The sequence below is a fragment of the Oncorhynchus tshawytscha genome, linkage group LG04, assembly GCF_018296145.1.
Source record: "Oncorhynchus tshawytscha isolate Ot180627B linkage group LG04, Otsh_v2.0, whole genome shotgun sequence".
Lineage (NCBI taxonomy): Eukaryota > Metazoa > Chordata > Actinopteri > Salmoniformes > Salmonidae > Oncorhynchus > Oncorhynchus tshawytscha.
Window position 1 is genome coordinate 8,791,455 of NC_056432.1, and position 24,010 is coordinate 8,815,464.

General features: G+C 41.2%; 1 protein-coding gene across 1 annotated transcript; it reads left to right on the forward strand.

Annotated features, from left to right (window-relative positions):
• Positions 1-724: 724 nt before the first annotated feature.
• Positions 725-23,620, forward strand: lifra (LIF receptor subunit alpha a). The gene is made up of 18 exons (XM_024415165.2): positions 725-918; positions 6,079-6,232; positions 6,426-6,562; positions 6,795-6,948; positions 9,389-9,664; positions 9,837-9,966; positions 10,522-10,652; positions 10,797-10,942; positions 11,578-11,731; positions 12,329-12,393; positions 12,609-12,825; positions 13,124-13,309; positions 13,474-13,575; positions 16,990-17,139; positions 18,350-18,487; positions 18,779-18,872; positions 19,368-19,434; positions 19,560-23,620. Exons 2-18 carry the CDS (start codon positions 6,169-6,171, stop codon positions 20,208-20,210), a joined length of 2,862 nt encoding a protein of 953 aa, XP_024270933.1. The 5' UTR covers positions 725-918; positions 6,079-6,168; the 3' UTR covers positions 20,211-23,620.
• The last annotated feature ends 390 nt before the right edge of the window (positions 23,621-24,010 follow it).

Genomic DNA, 24,010 nt, shown 5'->3' on the forward strand with positions numbered 1-24,010 from the left:
CGGGACTAGTATTATCAGAGGACCTCGGTGGAGTTAGTCAATAAACTGTTGTTATTTCCGGCTGAAATCATTTCTCTCCTGCTATGTAAAAAATGACCGATATTACAGATAAGGGCGAAATTTAAATTACAGATGTGGTGATTTGTGCTCGTGCACATAATTACATAACCAATATCCCCCAGTAATAACCAATCCCGTGCGACTCGTGCTTTCCTTGACCTGCATGGCACAGCAGGGGTTCTTGAGAGGGAGCTGTGTTTCTTTATACACTACCTTACATAAATCTCTCTGAATTCTTTCAAACATATAAACATATATTTGTACTTCTTTGCAAATATATTTATTGGCCACTGTGAAATACTACGGCAAAGGAAAATGATCTAACGTCAGCACTGTGGATGGTCAATAAAACTATTCAATATAGGCGAGACCGGAAATGCTCTCCAGTTGTGGCCAATTTGACGTTTTCAGGCCCAGTTCCATTTCAGTCTCTAGCCTCTTATTCTTCAATCCCTTTGATGCACTGAACTTGACAGCTCTTAATATATCAAATTAATTCGATGGCCAATCAAGATAATGTACGTACCCATCACCATATTGATCTTACGTTTCCCAAAAAAAAAACCTCAGATTTACAAACCAGCTAAGGAACAAACGAGTAGAGAAGGGAGGCTCGTCACCGAAATGGAATCGGACGTGTATCGTACGCCTTTTCCAGTAAATCCGACATTCTGGAATTCTGAAGTCTCTGTATTCACGGAGAAGCTTGACAAGACAGCTAGCTTGTTGAAACTCACATTTCAACTCTCTCGTTTACATTTGTTTTTTATATCTAATATCCACCGGTTGTTGATCATTTAAAAAGGTGAATTGTTATAGAAATAAACCAACTACTACGTGATCCCAGGTCGGTGTAAGGTAATGTCGGATATTTTTTTAATTATTATTGGGTTGACGCGCTCTCCATAACATGAAACAACGTCATGTCTGCGTGTAACGGAGTTAGCTAGAAAGCTAAATATAGCTTGCTGGCAAGTAGCCTAGTAGAATTGAGTTAAACTATAAACTAGTTAGCTAACGTTATAGTGAGGTTGTTTATTATTATGGTGTTGGTCTAGATACATTTTGTACATAATCATTGGTTTGTAGGTAGCATCAAGGCCTAACGTTAGCTACTGATCTAAAATCAGCCAAATTATAAACCGTTAACGTTAGCTAAAGTAAAGGCCATGGCATGTTTTAGAATAAAACGTGTTATTATAATCATAACTAACCTTACTGGCTATCATGAGTTTGCTAACCATTTACTTCTATTAATTTATGGTTCGCTATTTGAATATGAACATAGCTAACGTTAGTTTAGTAAAACAGGTATCAAAAACAGATTTAGCTCATTTTAATAGGCAGGTAACGTTAGATGGCTAGGTAGCTCCCCCCACCCTACAATTGCATTAATATCCTTAATACCTCATATTCAACCATTATTTACATTTTTAAAAAATCTCTAGAAATTACATTTATTTTAACTAAATTACGAAATACAATGTTAACAGTACCCACTGGTGTTTTGGATTGCTAAATGGAATGGCCCGTTACTACCTCTCTACATGAACACATGCTAGCTACCTCAAAGTGTGTTGATTTACAATAGGTATTTATCACTGAATTGTGTCAACTAACAAGCTAGTGCATGTAGGCTAGATGAAAATACTATTAAGTGGATCTAGAATGGGAGGAACGGATCACTTTACTCATAAACAATATTTTGGTATCTTGTTCAATGGTCAATTTTGAATTTTAGCACTGTTTTCAAGATGGAGTACTTTTAGTACAGAGTTTAAACTGTGATCATTAGGCTTTCCTCTAGCATCCCAGCTCTGACTCAACATGACTTAAAATGCATAAAAAGGATGCGGTGTGAATTGTTTGACTTATGTGTATTTAAAAATGCAATGACCATGTTAATTTTTTCTCACTCGGCTGATTATTTACACAAGTGGAAGAATAGTTCCGTGTTCAAGTGAGGTGCTGCTGCAAGCTTTTGAAATTATACCCCTTTTCGTTTAGGAAATGTGCTAGCCTTCATATTCTGTCTGATCGTGAGTTGTATTTTCCCCAGAAAGAGAACAGGAAGGAAGGAAGGGAGGAAGGAAGGAAACAAATTAGTTGGTCATGTTCCTAAGACTGCCAAGGACTTGATCTGCTCCTTCCATTAAAACAGAAGCATACTGTTTCACATCCTTGGTTCCACAGAAATGCATTACGGAACATGGTTCTTATCGAAAGCAATCAGTTGTGGGATGCAGGCTGTTGTGGTGTTTGTGGTCTCTAGGCATTTGATGCTGTAAGAGGAGTAGACATAGCAGCCAATATTGGTTCCTCTACTCTGCATTTGTACTTCCTTCTCTTTATGGGACTTTGTGCTTGTGTGTTTTATCACTTCGGTCTTCAGCATGTCATTTTCCACAGAATTCTGAGGTTGTTTGGATGTGAAGAGTCACTTTATTATACACCTGTAGACTAGAGAGACCTTGTTCATTTCTGGGGGATGTGTGGACCAAACCATGCAATGCATGGTTTTTATATTTTACCTTTATTTAACTATGCAAGTCATTTAAGAACAGATTCTTATTCTCAATGCCCTGCCTTGTTCAGGGGCATAACAACAGATTTTTACCTTGTCAGCTCGGGGATTTGAATTTGCAACCTTCCGGTTACTAGTCCAACACTCTAACCACTAGGCTACCTACTGCCCCATGTCTTTTTCATTGTTCAGAAGGGAGATCTGCTTTAGGGCTGGGCTCTATTTAACCTCACCTGTACAGTCTTATATTTTCTAATAATAGCAAACCCAGTTAACTGCCTACAATGTTCCTTTAATGGGTTTGGAAGAGATGGACACTCCTTTAAGTTACGGTTGTGTTATCATTGTAATGCAGGATGATAAGCCTGCTCAAGCTTGTCCCAGAGAACTGGACCAACTGGAGTGGAGTCATGACAACATCACAACACAATGTTGATTTAACCCCAAATCTCTGTCTCGAGCACCTAGATGCGTCGCACCTAAGGGCATTTTATAGCCCGCTCCCAGAACTGTTTCTGCTATCATGTCAACTCCTTGTATGTTTGGTATGACAGTGAATTGACATGATAGGACCAACAGATCTGGGACCAGGATACAGTTAACAGCTGTCTGATCTTAATTTGAGCCAGTTTGCTACAACATGAAAATATTCCTGGATCAACAGGAAATTTGAATTAATATGTGGATTATAATTAATGACCATTTGTTTGGGGGGGGTTGATAAATTTGATTTATTTGGGGTCATTCCACCTCATAGTACAAGAGCGATGATTCTGACACCATCTGATTGTTCTGAATTTGTTTCTCTTCTTAGAAACAGATAAGATTTAGTATTCCTGCAGCATTATTTGTGGATTCATATAATATTCAATAAAAAAAAGTGGAGCCTCCCAGGTGGTCTAAGGCACTGCATTGCATCTGTGACACCAGAGACTCGGGGTTCGAGCCCAGGCTCTGTCGCAGCCGGCCGTGACCGCAAGGCCCATGGGGTGGCGCACAATTGGACCACTGTCGTCCGGGTTAGGGAGGGCCTTGCAGAGATATCCTTGTCTCATTGTGCACTAGCAACTCATGTGGCGGGCTGTGCGCAGTGCACACCGTTTCCTCCGACACATTGGTGCAGCTGGCTTCCGGGTTGGATGCGCGCTGTTGTGTTTTGGAGGACGCATGGTTCGCCTCTCCCGAGTCCGTACGTGAGTTGCAGCGATAAGACAGTAACAATTGGATACCATGAATTTGGGGTAAAAATAAATAAAGTACCGATTTGGACCAAACCTTTTTATAACAACGAGTTAGACATGAGGAATCCAAAAAACTGGTAAAAAGCCACCCACGGACACAGCACACCAATTAGTCATTGAAACTGTTGGGTTTACAAGGCTTTCAGAAAGTATTCACACCCCTTTACTCAGGGTGTAACACATTTTGTTGTGTTACACCCTTGTGTTACACCCTGAATTGAATATGTATTAAATTGACCTGGCCTAAACAAAATACCCCATAATATGGAATTATGTTTTTAGAAATCTCTGGCCTTGAGTCAATAAGTATTCATCCCTTTGTTACAACAAGGCTAAATAAGTTCAGGAGTAAAAATGTGTTTAACAAGTCACATAATAAGTTGCATGGACTCTCTGTGTCAAATAATAGTCTTTAACGTGATTTTTTTTGAATGACTACCTCATCTCAGTACCCCACACATACATACATGCATACATACATGCATACATGCATACATGCATGCATACAGACAGACAGACAGACAGACAGACAGACAGACAGACAGACAGACAGACAGACAGACAGACAGACAGACAGACAGACAGACAGACAGACAGACAATTGTAAGGCCCCTCAGTCGAGCAATGAATTTCAAACACAGATTCAACCATAAAGATCAGGGAAGGGCACCTATTGGTAGATGGGTATATATTTTTTTATAAAGCAGACATTGGTTATTCCTTTGAGCATGGTGAAGTTATTAATTACACTTTGGATGGTGTATCAATACACCCAGTCACTACAAAGATACAGGCGTCCTTCCAAACTCTGTTGCCGGAGAGGAAAGAAACAGCTCAGGGATTTCACCATGAGGCCAATGGTGACTTTAAAACAGTTTAATGGCTCTGATAGGAGAACTGAGGATGGATCAACAACATTGTAGTTACTACACAATACTAACCTAATTGAGAGTGAAAAGAAGGAAACCTGTATAGAATAAAAAATATCCCAAAACATGCATCCTGTTTGCAAGGTTTTTTTCTCTGTTTATTTAGAACCGAACAATAGTATGAAGAAACGATACTACATGCCAGACATAGAGACCTGATACTAATTACTCATTGGCTTTTGACCATTTCTTTGTTTTCCCCATGTCTTACTCATTGTAAGAAAAAATCTTAGCCCAAATCAGATATTAGGTACTCTATCTATTGAATATTATATGAATTCTATAAATTAAAATGGCCAATTTGGGTGCAATCTATTAACACAAGTGATTGCTTTCTCAGAGATTCAAAGATTTGAATGCTAATCTTTTCTGTTTCTAACTACAGAAACGATTTCAGAACAATATGAGATTGCTGATGTGACATGGAACAATCCTTAGGGCAAATCAAGTCTTGACATTTTAAAGTTGAAATTGCAAATTTTATAAGCCTTTTTAAAGTTGTTTTAAACCTCGAATACACTATAAGTTTGCATTTCTTGTTGTGCAGGAACATTCTCAGCAACACAAGTCTGATCATGTTAAGATCCCACATATGTATCACTGCAGTAAACACATCTGGCTATGTTCATGTGTAATGGAATAATGAAGAATCTGATCTTCATAGGCCTATCACTGTCTACTAAAAGCTCACTTAAACTTATTCACATGCATGTATTTACAGTCTGATGTTTCTCAAAACAAATCTAGCAATTTAATGACATTTTAAGCAGAAGCAAGTCAAGTCATCCAAAATATTGTTCACACCTCTTTACTTCTTCCACATTTTGTTAGGTTAATCATAACAAGCTTGTATCTTGTTAATTATTAGGCTATAGTAAGAGCTTACGAGTTCCCTCTGCTCTCTTAGTAAAGGGATGTGTACTAAGGCATTGTGCCAGAGCTAGGCTACTGCATGCAAATCTACTGTAGGGGAAATGGGAACAATTTGTCCGTGACATTTTTTTTACTAGTGCAGCTGCTAGTTGTATATTTATGCTGGTCACAGCATTTTTTTGTAGACTTTAAAGAAAACATTACATTCTCTTGTACGTAATAGTCTAATATTTGTTGCTACTTTTTCTCGAAAATTGAAGTGGCTCTGCTGAATTCAAGTCAGATCAACCACGCTGACTTGTGCCACGTCATTACAGGGTGTCTGTAACTGGCATTGTAATTTTGGTGTCTCAGGTAAATCACATGATAAATTACGTGATGCAGAGACTAGGGCTCTTTTTATTCATATTTTAATTTGATTCTAATATTATCTTATTGTGTGTGTCGACAGGGAAGTGCTGTTGTCTCCCGTTGCCATGTCTCAACTGCTGTTGCAGTAAACCACAGACTGCATCACTTGGAAGGATCTAACTTAACCACCATGCCAAGTTTGTTCTTCTGCATTCTGCTCCTGGGCCTGGGGGTCACAGAGAGCCAGGCCAGTGGTAAGTCTATCCAGTGAGATGGGATTAGTGTTTATAACATATTATATAAGACTTTAGAAAGGTTACATGCACATAACAAGTCATAAAGCGCCATAACGTTTTATTATCAGATAATATTGATGCTCAGGACTTGATAGAGTCACAAACTGAAGCGTTCTGTATTTTGGTTTTCAAACTGTTGATGTGTCTGCAGGACTCGCACCTCCACAGCAAGTGAGGCTGGATGCAGACAAGGAAACACAAACGCTATCGGTCACATGGGAGGACGGCCACGCCTCTACCTTTGACGTGGAGATTCTACGCACTGAACTCATGGAGATGGTGCTGAATGTGAGTGAAGTATTATGTTTGATCAAGACTGTGTTTTAATTTTTTAAAGTATATTGTAACAGATCCTTACGCTTTCTTAGCGTCGGTAGACTACATGTTCACTTCTAGTGTCTTGCTCTTCAGTCGTGTCTCTTGACTGGAGCACGTGCTTTTGTCATGGGTGTGATCTGAACCCTGGTCTCCCGCTCAGGAAAGCCAACGTCTTAACAATTCGACTTATTTGTTTTGGTAGGAAACAGTGGGTGTAACAGAAGACCAGAGCACAGGGAAGCACCAATGGAACTGGACCTCTCCAGTACCTCTGGAGTGTACCTCTCTGTCGGTCAAAGTACGCTCCAGAGACGGCCAAGATGTCAGCGAATGGAGTTCTCAACAGATACTTCCAGGTTGGTCTCTCCCTGCACGGGGGGGTTTGAACAACTCCCTATATGTTGTTCCTCCTAGAGGAGGGTAAGATTCACGCAATATCAGACGGGAATGAGCACATATCCGGAATCCTCCAACCAGAATTTCTGGAAAACCTGGGGATTTTTGGGGAAAGTTCCTGGAATTTTGCATAAAACAGGAATATCATATTTTCACCAATAGCATTATGTACTCGGGAAAACAATAGGTGTGGTGAGCCGTACATGTCCTTTTTATGGACAGATTTGTTTTGATGCCTTTTTAGATGCCAGTAATGTCTGGTGGTTTAGGAGGATTTGATGACGATGGGTGTGGTATGGTGTCGTGGTTTTTGCAGATCTACTCAAACTAATTGCCCCTCTGGAATAAATAAAGTGTTTTTACAGTGGGGCAGGCCTCTGCTGCCATAATCAGGGTTTCTTCTGCATAGAAAAGTATTGGGCGGGTCTCCTAAGTGTTTTTTTGTGGCCGCCTATGTCCAAACAGTAAAAAAAAAACATTCAGTGTAAACTTAAAGTAATAATACCGTGTGTGTGTGTATGTATCCGATGTGAAATGGCTAGCTAGTTAGCGGGGTTCACGCTAATAGCGTTTCAATCGGTGACGTCACTCGCTCTTAGACCTTGAAGTAGTTGTTCCCACCCCGCGGCTTTTGTGGAGCGATGGGTAACGATTCTTCGTGGGTGTCAGTTGTTGATGTGTGCAGAGGGTCCCTGGTTTGATCCCAGGTCGGGGCGAGGAGAGGGGTGGAAGCTATACTGTTACATATGTGTATATATTTATATATTTATATATATATGTATGTATGTGTGTGTGTGTGTGTGTGTGTACAGTTGAAGACGGAAGTTTAGAATAATTTATTTCAGCTTTTATTTCTTTCATTACATTCCCAGTGGATCAGAAGTTTACATACATTCAATTAGTATTTGGTAGCATTGCCTTTAAATTGTTTAATTGCTTAAACAATTGCTTCCCACAATTGCTTCCCACAATAAGTTGGGTGAATTTTGGCCCAGCTGGTGTAACTGAGTCGGGTTTGTAGGCCTCCTTGCTCGCACAGTTCTTCCCACAAATTTTCTATGGGATTGAGGTCAGTGCTTTCTGATGGCCACTCCAATACCTTAACTTTATTGTCCTTAAGCCATTTTGCCACAACTTTGGAAGTATGCTTGGGGGCATTGTCCATTTGGAAGACCCATTTGTGACCAAGCTTTAACTTCCTGACTGATGTCTTGAGATGTTGCTTCAATATATCCACATAATTTTCCCGCCTCATGATGCCATCTATTTTGTGAAGTGCACTAGTCCCTCCTGCAGCAAAGCACCTCCACAACATGATGCTGCCACCCCTGTGCTTCACGGTTGGGATGGTGTTCTTTGGCTCGCAAGCCACCCCCTTTTCCTTCAAACATAACAATGGTCATTATGGCCAAACAGTTCTATTTTTGTTTCATCAGACAAGAGGACATTTCTCCAAAAAGTACGATCTTTGTCCCCATGTGCAGTTGCAAACCGTAGTCTGGCCTTTTGTATGGCAGTTTTGGAGCAGTGGCTTCTTCCTTGCTGAGCGGCCCTTCAGGTTATGTCGATATAGGACTTGTTTTACTGTGGCTATAGATACTTTTGTACCTGTTTCCTCCAGCATCTTCACAACGTCCTTTGCTGCTGTTCTGGGATTGATTTGCACTTTTCACACCAAAGTACGTTCATCTCTAGGAAACAGAACGCGTCTCCTTGCTGAGCGGTATGATGGCTGTGTGGTCCCATGGTGTTTATCCTGATGAACGTGGTACCTTCAGGCGTTTGGAAATTGCTCCCAAGGATGAACCAGACTTGTGGAGGTCTACAATTTTTGGGGCTGATTTCTTTTGATGTCAAGCAAAGACGCACTGAGTTTGACGGTAGACCTTGAAATAGATCCACAGGTGAACCTCTAAATGACTCAAATGATGTCGATTAGCCTATCAGAAGCTTCTAAAGCCATGACGTCATTTTCTGGAATTTTCCAAGCTGTTTAAAGGCACAGTCAACTTATTGTATGTAAACTTCTGACGCACTGGAATTGTGATACAGTGAATTATAAGTTAAATAATCTGTCTGTAAACAATTGTTGAAATGACTTGTCATGCACCAAGTAGATGTCCTAACCGATTTGCCAAAACTATAGTTTGTTCGTTTTCATGACTCCAACCTAAGTATATATATATATATATATATATATATATATATATATAACTAACTGTGTGTATAAAAACTAACTAAAAAGATAAAAGCTCGATTTTGTTATGTTCAAGTCGTGTATTGCAGGAAATTTGCATTAAAACAGCTAAATAAGAGGACCTCTTCAATGTTCAGTCAGTGACCGTACCATTGGTGATGTCCACCATTCCATTTGGATCTCCATTTTGTTTCTTCTCCCAGGGTTGGATCTCCCGGACAACACAGACTCACAAATGTACCCAGAGGGGAAAACGGTTCCTGTGGGCAGCAACATGACGTTCTGCTGCATCGTGGAAGAGGGTCAACAGTTTGGAAGCCTGTGGTACAAAGACACACTCGTGAAAGAGAACATGCTGAGTAGGCGGACCTACGCTACCACGATGACCAATCAGGGCCCGTCCAACCCCTCCGGGACCAATGTGGTCTGCAGCAACGAGAAGAAAATGATTATCGCCGGCGCTGTTGTCTTTGTGGGGTGTAAGTCCACTTTGTAGTGTTGCTTCTACTCTCTCATACTGTCATGTTCAATGTAGAATTGTGAATCAATCGCGGCTAATTTGCATTGTATGTCTTATCTATTGTATGTGAATACCTATTGGCTAAACATGTTGAGATTTTCCATGACCATATCTCCCCCCACCATCTCTAGACCCCCCTCTGCCCAGTGACTTGGTGTGTGAAACCCATGACCTGATCTCTGTGGACTGTCAGTGGTCAAAGGGCCGAGATACCTACCTGTTTGGAATGACCCGTCAGACGTACTACACCCTGAATGGAAGGTACAGTCTTGCAAACATTCACCTTTCATCCTCTATGTTTGCTGAAGGTGCAATAGGCAGAAATCACTCTGCCATTTCCTGGTTGCTAAAATTTGAATAATTCGCATAATTTCAGTTTATGTGAGAAAATAAGTACTCTGGAGTGTAGAGAATCATTGTACCATCCAAACCACTGTGAAATATATATTTTCAATAACCAAAATATTTTATTTTCAGCTGTTTGAAACTGGTGTACAAAACTGAAAGTAAAAGACGCAAAAATGAAACTTAAGCATGGGAAGCATAGAAATAGTGCACATAGATCTACCGCCTCTTAGACTTGTTTCCAATGTGAATGACAAATCTATAACTCGCATTTCTATGTGAATTTGGTTCGATCGCACAAACAAGTTACATATTGCAGCTTTAGATATGTCTGTGTTGCAAATGGCCTCTAGTCAAAAGTAGTGCACTCTATAGGAAATAGGATGTCATTCAGGACTCATCCCTATTGCATAACATAAGCTTCCAATAATGTCTACGTTCATCACTTTTCATTGCCATTGCAATGTTCAGGAACTGCCCCAAAGCCAGGAACAGCAACATGCGTTGTGGTTTGGAGCAGTGGGATGGGAACTGGACCCTAGTCGCACGCAACCTGCTGGGCGAGTTCAGGCTTACAGACGCAGCCGAGCTGGGTCACAGAGGTCAGTGCTGCTGTTCGATACAGTCTCATTATTACTAAATATGATTCATATTAGATGACTGTATGTAAACCTCAATACAACAAGTCCACAGCATCAGCAGAGCGAGGTCTTTACACACTCTTTTGAATGTAATGTTGTTGCCAGTCCGCCCAGTGGCCCCTGTGAATTTGACCACCCCAGAGGTCTATAGCTGGAATGCCAGTGTGGGTTGGCTGTGGAAGGATAAGGGTTTCGAGAGGCTGTCCCTTATCTGCCAGGTGCAACGGACCAGCCACTTGAACAGCAGCACGGTGAGTGGACTTTAAAGGGGATTATTTATCCAATATACATGTTTGGGTTACATTAAAGGACAAGTTTGTTTATTTTTCTGCGATTTCACTTGGTTTTGAGTAACTTACCCTACCAGCTAAGTGAAATCGCTAAACGGGTGTCTGTCTGGGCACGTTTATAACCTGCCATTTACATCAAATGGAGATTTGATTGAAAAAAGGCAAACGGGTCCTTTTAATCTTACCTTGAGTTGTCTCTGTAAACCAGTAGTGACAGCATCCACAATAATCTGTTGTTTACCTTTTGCTACAGGCAGTAGCTAGCATGATTTAGCATCATCCTCTAAAATGGATGTAATCCAATATCCCTGATGTTTCCAAACGTGTGTGTGATACATTTTTTGGAATGTTATTTAAATTATAAGAGAGTACAGAGAGTAAGGAAGTAAAGAGTTAGACATTTAAGGGGGAGATTGGAACATCTCAAAATATTCGACCACTACCACCTTTATTCAATTCTATTTCAACGAGGCAGTAACCATGAAAACATGTAGGAAAGGATCATGTGACTAGGTGTATGACATCAAAATAATTTATTGTATGCTTATGGCTTTGTGCTGTTTCATTTTTTGATTAAAAAAAAAAAACGAATCTAGCAAACCTACACTGGTTACGGACTGAACACAGTGGTACTGAAGGACCTGCAGCCCGACGAAAAGTACAGCGTTAAGGTTCGCTGTGGATCCCAGAAGAACTTCTGGAAATGGGGAGAGTGGAGTTTGCCGCTGAGTTTCCAAACCAAAATGGACCGTAAGCACACACCCCTGTCATTGGAGAATTTTTGTGAACATTATTTAATTTAAATATAAATAGTGGTATTGAGATTAAATGCTATACAGAGGTATACACCGACAGAGATTATATATATAAATCATACAAAACATCTAAAATAAATGCAAAAACAATCACAGTAACATTTAACTCTGAAATGAGACTTGACATTCCATTGACCTTTGACCTAGTCATGACTCCTTGATATGTTTTGTTACATGGCGTTGCTGTTTCCACACATACTGCTTTCATTAGACAATGAGGAAAACACTGAAATACAGAACTAAACACTTTTTAATTTATTTTTTAAGATGGAATTCTGCAGTAGGGGAAACGGCGCCACTACTGTTGTTACTGTTTTAGTTTAGTTGAGGAAGCAGCGCTGGGGAGCATGGTGCATCATGGTAAAACATGTTGCAGTACATAGGCTGTTGTTCTGTCACGCGTGTCAGTGGGGGAAAACAGTGTTCATTGTTTGCAGTAACATCTTTGTTATAATGTCACCAACGGCCGTGGCAGTTTCACCATTAAAGGATTCCCAGCTTTTAAGCTCTGTTTTTTTTTCTCCTGTGCCAGGCCCTGTTGCTCCTGACATATGGCTGTGGATGGACAGCGACAACCTAGGCCGTGTTTTGTGGAAAGTGAGTACTACCTAGCTGCTTATCATAATATTCTGGGTTTCTGTGTGTGTGAGTGGTCATGTGAGAAAGTAGCTACAATACTAGTCCTGGATTTAAAAGCACTTTCAATAGAAATACCCCATTAAGCATATTTTTTTGTCTAGCACGAGCCTTAATCTGTGTCTGCAAAACCGTTCCTAAATGTACTCCTCACCGGCTATCCATTTCTCCTCAAGCCTCTAACAAAGAGCGAGAGCCACGGCCAGATTAGTGGTTATGAGGTGATCCTGTGGAGCCCCGAGGAGAACAGCCAACAGACTCTCACCCTTCCCAGGAGTGTGTATAGTCTCCCCATCAACGTGACTGACCGCGGGAGTAAGGTCACGGTCACCGCTCGGAATCCTGCAGGAGTCTCCCTCCCAGCGAACATTGTCATCCCCAGATACTTGCCAGGTAAGAATGGGGGAAAACGGGTCGTCATCCCCAGACACTTGCCCGGTAAGAATGGGGGAAAACGGGTTGTCATCCCCAGACACTTGCCAGGTAAGAATGGGAGGGAAAGGGGGGCCGAATTCAGCGTCTCAGAATAGGACTCCGGATCTACGATCAGTTTTGAAATCAACGACAGGGCACTCCTTCTTTATGAATACTTGCCTTTGCACTCTCTCCTTTACACATGTAACTTTAAAAGTGATGCATGTTGGGAAAACTAGGTCTCTTGGAATGAGACTGAACTCCGACTATCTTTTAGACGCAGAGGACACCGCCATCTCCAAGGTCGCATTCAATGGCAGTGGGTTTCCCCTGTCCTGGGTGGCCCATGCTAACGCTAGCTGTGGCTACGTGGTGGACTGGTACAACACTAGCTGCACACAGGACTGCAATGTGGAGTGGATCAAGGTGGCAGCGGACAACACCAACACCATGGTTCAATCCGGTGAGTCTGGGAAGATAACTTTTTTATTTATTTTTTTTTTTTTTTTTTTTTCAAGTTTTTTTTTTACATAATCGATTTAGTGTGTGACTGGCCCGTCTGCATTTGCCAGAAAGCCAGTCTATCAAAGAGTGTGTCTCAATAAATGCTTTTGTTCTCCTTCGCAGGGAACTTTTTAGCAGGAGTGAGATACAAGTTTTCTTTGTATGCCTGTTCATCGGAGTCCACGGTGTTGCTAGAGAGGTGGCATGGGTACATGCAGGAACTGGGTAGGTTGGCTGGCAATTGAATGACTGCAATTGAATGACTGCAATTGAGCATATTGTAGTTGTCTTTTCTGGGATATTTTACTCCAAAAAAAAACACATTTGAGTATTTTGTTCGTTAATACACTACGCTTGTCTTAAATTATATTAAATTGCTTAGATCATAGGAATCACTGTGCTGCCATATTTATATACCTATCCAAGGCCTTAGATACTGTCGACCATCGCCCTACTCATTCAATGGTTGTCTGAAATGGGCCTCGACCAGTCGTCTTGCAAGTGGTTTGGGAACTATCTGTCAGACAGGAGACCATGTGTGCGTTGATGGTGTCAAGTTACCTCGATATTACTAAAGGTGTCCCGCATGGATCGATTTTGGGACCTGACCTCTTTACTATTTATATAAATAATATTGGACTATTTGCAAAGACCTGTAACATTCCTCAGTATGCAGATGACACTTGTGTACTCTATTGTCCCTACGGCTGACTAGGCTATGTTGGAGCTGCACTCGGATTTTGTCCCTTGATTTAAAATTGTTACTTAATGCGGGAAAAACGAAATGTTATGTTTTCCCATTGCAATATTTTAGATGGCTTACACATTTATGCATTGGATGGTTCTTTCATCGAGCATGTTCCAGCCTATAAATATTTGGGCTTTTGGAATGACAATACTTGACGTTTTAAAAAAACATACAGATGAGCTAGTTAAGAAGCTGAGATTTAAAGTGGACTTCTTTTTATAGAAATAGATCGTGCCTCTCCATAAACAGCAGGAAGCAGATTGTACAGTCAACTTTCCTGCCAGTTCTTGACTATATGGTGACACTATTTAATGGAATGCAGAAGCCACTACTCTTAAACCTCTGGATGCCATCTGCCATAGTGCCCTCCTCTTTATCACAGGAGACCGTTTTAATGTGTCAGTGCTTCCTGTATCAAAAGATTGACTGGTCGTCATTAATGTCCGTAGAGCATTCCATTACTCCATTTTTGTTTATAAAGCTCTACTACTTGAAGTTTCCAACCTACCTCACTTCACTGTTAAAATATAAAAACATGATATTTATTATTATTGATTTATTTTTTACCTTTATTTAACTAGGCAAGTCAGTTAGGAACAAATTCATATTTTCAATGACAGCCTAGGAACAGTGGGTTAACTGCCTGTTCAGGGGCAGAACGACAGATTTGTACCTGGTCAGCTTGGGGGTGAACTTGCAACCTTCCGGTTACTAGTCCAACGCTCTAACCACTAGGCTACCCTGCCGCCCCGATATACCAAACACAGGGATGGTTAACTCAAGGTTCCACTAGTAAGTACCGATCTACAGTGGCAAGAAAAAGTATGTGAACCTTTTGAAATTACCTGGATTACTGCATAAATTTGACCTGATCTTCATCTAAGTCACAACAATAGACAGACACAGTGTGCTTAAACTAATAAATTATTGTATTTTTCTATATTGAATACATCATTTAAACATTCACAGTGTAGGTTGGAAAAGTATGTGAACCCCAGGGCTAATGACTTCTCCAAAAGCTAATTGGAGTCAGGTGTCAACTAACCTGGAGTCAAATCAATGAGACGAGATTGGAGATGTTGGTTAGAGCTGCCTTCCCCATAAACGCTCACAAAATTGGAGTTTGTTATTCACGAGAAGCATTGCCTGAAGTGATCCATGCCTCGAACAAAAGAGATCTCAGAATGCCTAAGATTAAGAATTGTTAACTCTAAAAGTCAGTCCACGGTATGACAAATTGTCTATAAATAGAGACATTTCAGCCCTGTTGCTACTCTCCCTAGGAGTGGCCGTCCTGCAAAGATGACTGCAAGAGCACAGCGCAGAATGTTCAATGAGGTTAAGAAGAATCCTACAGTGTCAGCAAAAGATTTACAGAAATCTCTGGAACATGCTAACATCTCTGTTGACGAGTCTACGATATTTAATACACTAAACAAGAATGGTGTTCATGGGAGGACACTACGGAAGAAGCCACTGCTGTCCAAAAATAACTTTGCTGCACTTCTGAAGTTTGCAAAAGAGCACCTGGATGTTCCACAGCTCTACTGGCAAAATATTCTGCGGACAGATGAAACTAATGTGGAGTTGTTTGGAAGGAACACACAACACTATATGTGGAGATGTTTTTTTTTACAGCACACCAACATCAACCTCATCCCAACTGTAACGTATGGTGGAGGGAGCATCATGGTTGGGACTGCCTTAGGGCCTGGACAGTATGCGAAGTTTATCAAGACATTTTGCAGGAGAATGTAAGGCTCTGTCCGCCAATAGAAGCTTTGAATTGAACAGAAGTTGGGTGATGAAATAGGATAATGACCCAAAACACAGAAGTAAATCAACAACAGAATGGCTTGAACAGAAGAAAATATGCCTTCTGGAGTGGCCCAGTCAGAGTCCTGACCTTCTGGAGTGGCCCAGTCAGTCCTGACCTCAACCCCATTGAGATGCTGTGGTATGACCTCAAGAGAGCGGTTCACACCAGACATTCCAAGAATATTGTGGCACTGAAATAGTTTTGTAAAGAGGAATGGTCCAAAATTCCTCCTGACCGTTGTGCAGGTCTGATCCGCAACTACAGAAAACATTTGGTTGAGGTTATTGCTGCCAAAGGACGGTCAACCTGTTATTAAATCCAAGGGTTCACATACTTTTCCCACCCTGCACTGTGAATGTTTACACGGTGTGTTCAATAAAGACATGAACAATTATATTTGTTATTCGTTTAAGCAGACTGTTTGTCTATTGTTGTGACTTAGATTAAGATCCTAAAATGTTATGATAAATTTATGCAGAAATCCAGGTAATTATAAAGGGTTCATATACTATTTCTTCCCACTGTTGGTAAATCCTCCTTCAGTTTTAGTGCCCCTCATATTTGGAAAACTGGTCTCTCTGGGGCAGTTTAGGACTTCAATGTTGAGTGGATTTAAAGAGAATTGCAACTGTTTGGATTGAATATAATTAAATGTATTTGTGGTGTTTTGAAGTTGTAGTATTGATTCTGTTTGTCATTTTTATGGATCATTTAGAATTGGTTGTAATTGTTGTCCTCAGGGTAGCATTGTAAATGACTCCCTGGTCTCCAATGGGTTCCCCTGAATAAATAAAGTAAAAACAACATATGGTCTCAACAGTTGAAGATAAATCAAAGTATGCTGATGAAGCGTTTTGCGTCATATGATGCATTTTCTATTACCAGACTTTTCATTCTGTGTACTAAAAGTGCTCCATCTACAGTAGCAAACCTGACAGCTGACATGTACAATTCTATGGGACCGTATCAACAGTGGACTAATGAACAAAATACTAAAATGTGTTTTTAGTGCACTATCCCTTTTTAAATATCTCCTTGTCACATCTGACCCTCCCTCTCCCCTCCTTTGCAGTCCCGTCTCGGACCGTCCCCAGGCTGTCACCCAACCAGGAGGGCGCTGACGTCCAGCTGACCTGGGATCAGATTCCACTGGAGCATCAGAGAGGCTTCATCCTGGGATATACCGTCTACCTGACCAACGCATCCCACCTCACACTACTGGGTAACCCTTCACCCCTAACCCTACTGGGTAACCCTTCAGACTTTACCCTACTGGGTAATTCTTCAGACTTTACCCTACTGGGTAATTCTTCAGACTTTACCCTACTGGGTAATTCTTCAGACTTTACCCTACTGGGTAATTCTTCAGACTTTACCCTACTGGGTAATTCTTCAGACTTTACCCTACTGGGTAACCCTTCAGACTTTACCCTACTGGGTAATTCTTCAGACTTTACCCTACTGGGTAATTCTTCAGACTTTACCCTACTGGGTAATTCTTCAGACTTTACCCTACTGGGTAACCCTTCAGACTTTACCCTACTGGGTAACCCTTCAGACTTTACCCTACTGGGTAACCCTTCAGACTTTACCCTACTGGGTAATTCTTCGAAATAGCCCCTGGGCCTGGATTTATAAACATCTTAGAGTAGGAGTGCTGATCTAGGATCAGACCCCGTCCCCGTCTGTTATTCATTACGATATAAATCAAATAAATATAAAATGCTAAACTGACCTTAGATCAGCTCTCCTACTGTAGGACACTTTAGGAATTTTTGTCATTCAGTTAATCATTGACGGATTCACTGGTCTGCGCTAGCTAGAAAAACTCTGCCTCACACTGTGTATTATAGAGCTGGGCCATACGGACAAAATCGATATGGGGGGGGCTAGAGCTGGGCGATAAATGTAACTATTTTACTATTTTGCTCGATAACAACAAAACAATAAAAGGTTTTAATTGAGTTAGGCCTACTTTACATTAGCATCAGGGCTCTCAACGAGAAAAAAAAATCAGTGCCAAGCAAGACAACTGAGATGGTAGCCTATGATGATAAATTAAAAAGCTATTTCATCTAACATATCCAGGAAATGCATGCATACATACATAATCTATGCATACATATACTGTACATACATCAGTGGAGGCTGTTGAGGGGAGGACGGCTAATAATGGCTGGAATGGCGCAAATGGAATGGCATCAAACCATGTGTTTGATTTATTTGATACTATTCCGCTCTAGTCATTAACACGAGCCAATCCTCCCCAATTAAGGTGCCACCAACCTCCTGTGACATACATACATCCATCCATCAATCTATCCATCCATCAACAAGGACATATCAGTTGGCTGTGTTTAAGCCTCTCAACCTGAGGAACTCACCAGTGGTAACCATGGACAACATCTGTTTCCTCTCTCTCTGATTGACAGCCAACATCACAGATCCACAGCTCACCAACCACACAGTCAGGAACCTGGTCCTAGGTTCCTACAAGTTCACTGTCAAGGCCTACACTGCAGCAGGGGAGGACGGAGGCGCCACAGTGTCCATCTCACTGGAGCCCTACAGTATGTTCTGTCGACATTCTCTCACAGTTCTCACAGCTTTTTCTATGTCTCACTGTTCTACAGTATGTTCTCTCACATTTGTTTGTTGTACTCTTGGATTCGAATTGATCAGTGCTGGAAGTAATGTGTTAGTATTTGACTGCTAGTATGTGTAGCTGTCATTGTGTGAGTTTCATGGCAGTGGTTTTAGTCTGCTCCGATTGAACCAGGATGCAAAGATATGTAAGAAATCGTTTTATTTCTCCAACACAGCACCATGGCATCTCTAATATTTCCCTTTCTTTCCTGTAGCCTATTGGCTGATCATGGAGATCCTGGTTGCTCTGGGCACCATGACCTGTCTCCTCATCGTCATCACCATCGCTTGCTACAGGAAGAGGAAATGGTAGGCTCGTGTTTCTCACTGCTTTGGCAGAGTCAAAATGAATGAGTTGAAGTTGCCCATAGAGACACTGATTTTGGGTCACTTTTGCATTTGTTGGCCATTAATGGTTGTAAAGCCATCGGATTGGGGGAGGGGAAGCTGATCCCATATCTGAACCTAGAGGAAACTTCACCCCGGAGCCAGTAAACTAAATCACCAACACCAGATTGTCTATTATAATTAAGCAATAAGGCCTGAGGAGGTGTGGTATATGGTCAATATACCACGGCTAAGGGCTGTTCTTATGCACAGCGCAAAGCAGAGTGCCTGGATACCTCGCTTAGCTGTGGTATATTGGCCATATCACAAACCCCCGAGCAGTAAAAATAAATGTTTTGTCATACCCATGGTATACGGTCTGATATATCACGGCTTTCAGCCAATCAGCATTCAGGGCTCGATCCACCCAGTTTATAAACAGAGTATAATGTTCTGTTTTTTGTTCTTCTTGAAAAGGGTGAAGAAGGCCTTCTACCCTGAGATTCCAGAACCCAAGCTACCAGGAGATTGGGGGATAACACAGGTAAGCTCTCTGTTCTTATCCTATCAGTGGCCTAATCCCTTCTAGTCACTGGGTTCTCTTTCTCCATCTTCACCATCTTGTGGAAAACGATGCCAGGCACAGGACTAATATGTGTTTGTTTCCAGGGGACGTTGGACGTGAAGCCCTCTCCCCACAGCATGGTGCACATCGTGGAGGACTCTGTGTGGGACTCCAGCAAGGAGGCTCTAGTGACCGTTCCCGAGGAGGACGAGGAGGGTACCGGCGACGAGGCGGCCGACACCGACGAGCCCGCCTCGCTTCGCTACTACAACCAGGTGGTGGAGGAAGGCTCCTCCTCCCAGCGTCGTCCTCATGCTTCCGACTCCTCAGCCTCCTCCACCGGCTCCATGGACTCAGGACACACCGACGTTACCTACACCGGCATCCAGACCTCGGCCTGCTCCCTGGCCCCCATGGCCCACTTCCAGCCTCAGCCTGATGCATCCCAATGCGTTGGCGGTGGAGGTTACCGGCCCCAAATGCAGTCTGCATCATGCCCAGAGGAGCCCCAAACTGGCCCTGAGGAGCACCTTCAGCCCCCTGTGGGTTCTTTTGGAGGGTACCAGCCCCAGTGCTCCTGGAAACAGGACTCTCCCGAGGCTGATGGCGACGGCTTGGACCAAACCTGTCTGGGCAGCCCTACCTCGGTCACCTCCTCCCAGTTCCTGCTCCCTTATGACACCTCAGAGGAGGGCAAGGAGTACCCGTCATCAGCAAGCACCTGGTTCCATAATCTCCTGACAGGCAAACCCTGAGGCAGCCCAATGTCATGACGACGAGTCATGAGCTTCACATCCAATTCGCCACTGCCTTCTCTCACCTTCCCAACCGGCATTTGTTGACATTTCAATGTTATGTTTCGAAGCTCATGTTGGTGTGAATTTACAAATGGACACTCTTAAGAGAACACTAATTACACTAATCCTAGTTTTGCTGGACTGCATTTGTGGAGATTGAGCAGTTTGTGCTACTGAAAGAGTTGAAGGCATTCTAGTTCAAAGAAAGTTGACAGCATTTTCTTAAACATATGCCCTGAAAATCACCATGACGTCTGCTACACACACTAGCAGTTAGATTCTAACATTATTAATGAAAAAGTCTCTATTACTTATTGTTGTCCTCTGGAACTTTCTGGAAATAGCAAATATTCACTGAAATAAGCTAGTAGTATATGGAAAAATGTACTATCATGTTATATTTTGTTGTGTATTTTTGTGTTTTCGTTCCAAGCCAGGGGCATCAGAAGGTGCCCTTGCTAAATGTGGAAGATAAATTAGTCCCCATTATTTTAAGTATGCATTTGAAAAACACCACTTTTCACTTGCACATTCTAAGATATAACACCATTTTTTTCTGTGTTTTGCATGGTTGTATTGTTAGATATATTCCTGATCTGTTGGGCCTCCACTATTGAACTGTTGATTGTTCTACAGCCCTTTACCAAATCACGTCTTGACAGTTTAAACAAACATAAGTGTTGCCTTGAAAATGTTGTGCTTCCAATCATTTTGGCCTGTTTCGAACAAACCTTTTTTGCCTTGTAGATGGATATGGGGTATCAAAACAACTGAACACATTATGCAGATTTGCATCATGGGATCTGGAGTTTACCCTCCAATGCAGTGGGATATGGATATAGAGGTAATCCTCCATAATAGTGCAATGCAAGCTTGTGGTCAATTTCAATGTAGTCAATTCAGGAAGTAAACTCAAATTGAAATTAAACATTTCCTCAATGCTTTTTCAACAAAAAGGAATTGGACTTTTCTGTTTACTTCCAGAATTGAAGCGGAATTGACCCCAAGCCTAGCGCAGTTTAAAAATAGATTATTGGCCAACGGTTTTACTTTGAAATAGTAATTAACACTATTTTTGGCATTATTCAGACATACTACATACATATGCCTATGGAATTGTTACTGTGAAGTGAAGACACATGCACTACGTAAATACAGGCTTGGGAGGTATTGTTGGTGTTTGAGAACAGCTGTTCTAAGTTAGCCTGGATCGCTAGTTGAAGTGGTTGCAGTGAATTTGCTGTGAGTGCCTGTTGATGTGTTTCAGGGAGATCCAGATGAACGTGTGTATTATAAACTGGGTGGTTCGAGCACTGAATGCTGATTGGCTGAAAGCCGTGGCATATCAGGTTATGACAAAATATGACTTTTCACTGCTCTAATTACGTTGGTAACCAGTTTATAATAGCAATAAGGCAAGTTCGGAGGTTTGTGGTATATGGCCAATATACCACGGCTAAGGGCTGTGTCCAGGCACTCCGCGTTGCGTTGTGCAAGAACAGCCCTTAGCCGGGGTACATGAGCTATATAATACACCCCCTGGGGCCTTATTGCTTATAGCATAGTATTTCCTGGGTTGTTGTCAGAGAATACAGGACAATCTGGGAGCTGGTGTCAAACTTTACAGCGAACATTGATATCTTGTCATAGCCTGGTCCCAGATCTGTTTATGCACTTGTCAGCTCCATTGACAAGGAGCTTGGCATAATGTCGCTCTTCCATTTTCTGAGCACCTCCAGCAACAAAGCTTTGAGTACTACTGTGACATAGGTAGAAGGTTAATAGATTAACCATAATAAATGGTTTTAATAGACACGCTCCTCTGAAGTTGTCTTCAGGGTATTAGAGACTATCCTAATGCTATGCGTTAACATTTTGTTGATTTTTGTTTAACTCTGCACTTTTCCTCTTGCTCGGAAGTTAGTTATTTTTCTTTTTATATATCGTTAATTGTGTATTTCCTATCTTCTGTCTCACCACGACTCTGTTCTGGAGTTCTGGAAGTATATGTTTTTTTGGGGGGGTGGGGGGGGTCGTCAACAGACAATGTATCCATCTTGTTAAGTCTGTTACGTTGCAAGCCATATCACTCACTCTGATGCAAGATATGTATTTGTCCAAACAGTCCTTGTAATGGCATTACTGACAGCTTTAGCTTGCTTGGGTTGTGTTGTAGGGATTTATAGTGATAGGAATCGTGCTGTCTGCTAATGGCTCATGGCTTCTTGTTTTGCCTGTAAGTTTGTGCATGTTGTATAAGCTATTAACCATTTTAGAGTGGAATGTCCTTCAACATCAAAATAATGAAGATATATATATATATATACTATATACTACTTAATATGTAAACACTAATAATGGCATTGTGCTTGACTCATGTCTTTCAGAAAATGATGCAGCTCTTATTCTTAACACTGAAAATGCTTGGTTTGGTTATGCCCAAAATGGTACCCAATTCACTATATAGTGCACTGCTCTACATAGGGAATAGAGCCACACAGTGGAAGTTTCATTATACCTATAAAACCTAGCGGTCAAACAGGGAAATGGTTCCAATCGTTTTTCCACCATTCATTTTTCCCTTAGTGGATTTTTAGAAACAATTAAAACAAGGGCTGTGTTTAACGTAGGCTTACCATGGTGTGACGTTTTAATAACCATGCAAATCTCTGTCGGACAAGATGACCCATCAATATATTCGGCACTATTTACTCTCAGGTTTCGAAAATACTAATTAGCATCAATGTAGACATCATACAAAACTACAAATCCCTGCAAGCTCCTGCATGTCATCTCTATATAAAACTTGCGCAAGACAGTTCACAGAATTTACCATTTAAAGAAATGTATCCAATTTATTCATTACTACATTTAGATAACATTAGATTAATCCAGAGATTCTTACCTTTGCCTCGATTCGGCAGTCCCGTCCAGATCATCACGGCATTTGTAGTTAGCCACATTAGCATCTAATTAGCATTTCATTTTGAGTGGGTGAATATATTGATAAAAGTCACCTTGTCCTAAAGAGATTAACACAGTTACCAAAACGTCACACAAGGCTAAGCCTACATGAAACACAGCCCTTATTTTAAGTGTTTCTAAAAATCTACCATGGGGAAGAAATGAATGGTGTAAAAATGTTAGGAACCATTTCCCTGTTTTTTGACGGCTAGGTATGATGACTCAATGTGGTACTCTATAGGGTCCCATTTTGGGAAGCAGCCTTGGTTTATTGAAGAGAAACACTGAACATTTCTTCAGGAAGATTATCAACTGAACAAAATTAGAACACTACTTGTAAACACTGCTAAGTGCTAACACTGCAATGTAACCTGTTTTTAAGGCAATAAAGAATTTAAAACCTCTCTTACTGTCAACTATTTTACAAGAAACTCAGACATATATTAAGAAATTATTCGCCTACCTCCTCATGCCTTTTGCACACATTGTATATAGACTCCCCCTTTGTTTTCTACTGTGTTATTGACTTGTTAATTGTTTATTCCATGTGTAACTCTGTGTTGTCTGCTCACACTGCTATGCTTTATCTTGGCCAGGTCGCAGTTGCAAATGAGAACTTGTTCTCAACTAGCCTACCTGGTTAAATAAAGGTGAAATAAAAATATATAAATTGTATTTCATAAAGGTACAATTGGGTGAAATACTGAGGTATGTATCAAAAGTCACCGTTTCTACCTGTGAATTTATCAATTTTATTGGCTTCCTTTTGCAAATGTTTGCCTGTATGTTACATG

What these genes read in the sequence shown, in the direction of transcription:
- lifra (XM_024415165.2), top strand. Translation starts at nt 6,169, where the DNA reads ATGCCAAGTTTGTTCTTCTGCATTCTGCTCCTGGGCCTGGGGGTCACA. An exon ending in GCCACTTGAACAGCAGCACG is followed by an intron (nt 10,943 to 11,577) that starts GTGAGTGGACTT and finishes AAACGAATCTAG; the next exon opens with CAAACCTACACTGGTTACGG. An exon ending in CATCTCACTGGAGCCCTACA is followed by an intron (nt 18,488 to 18,778) that starts GTATGTTCTGTC and finishes TCTTTCCTGTAG; the next exon opens with CCTATTGGCTGATCATGGAG.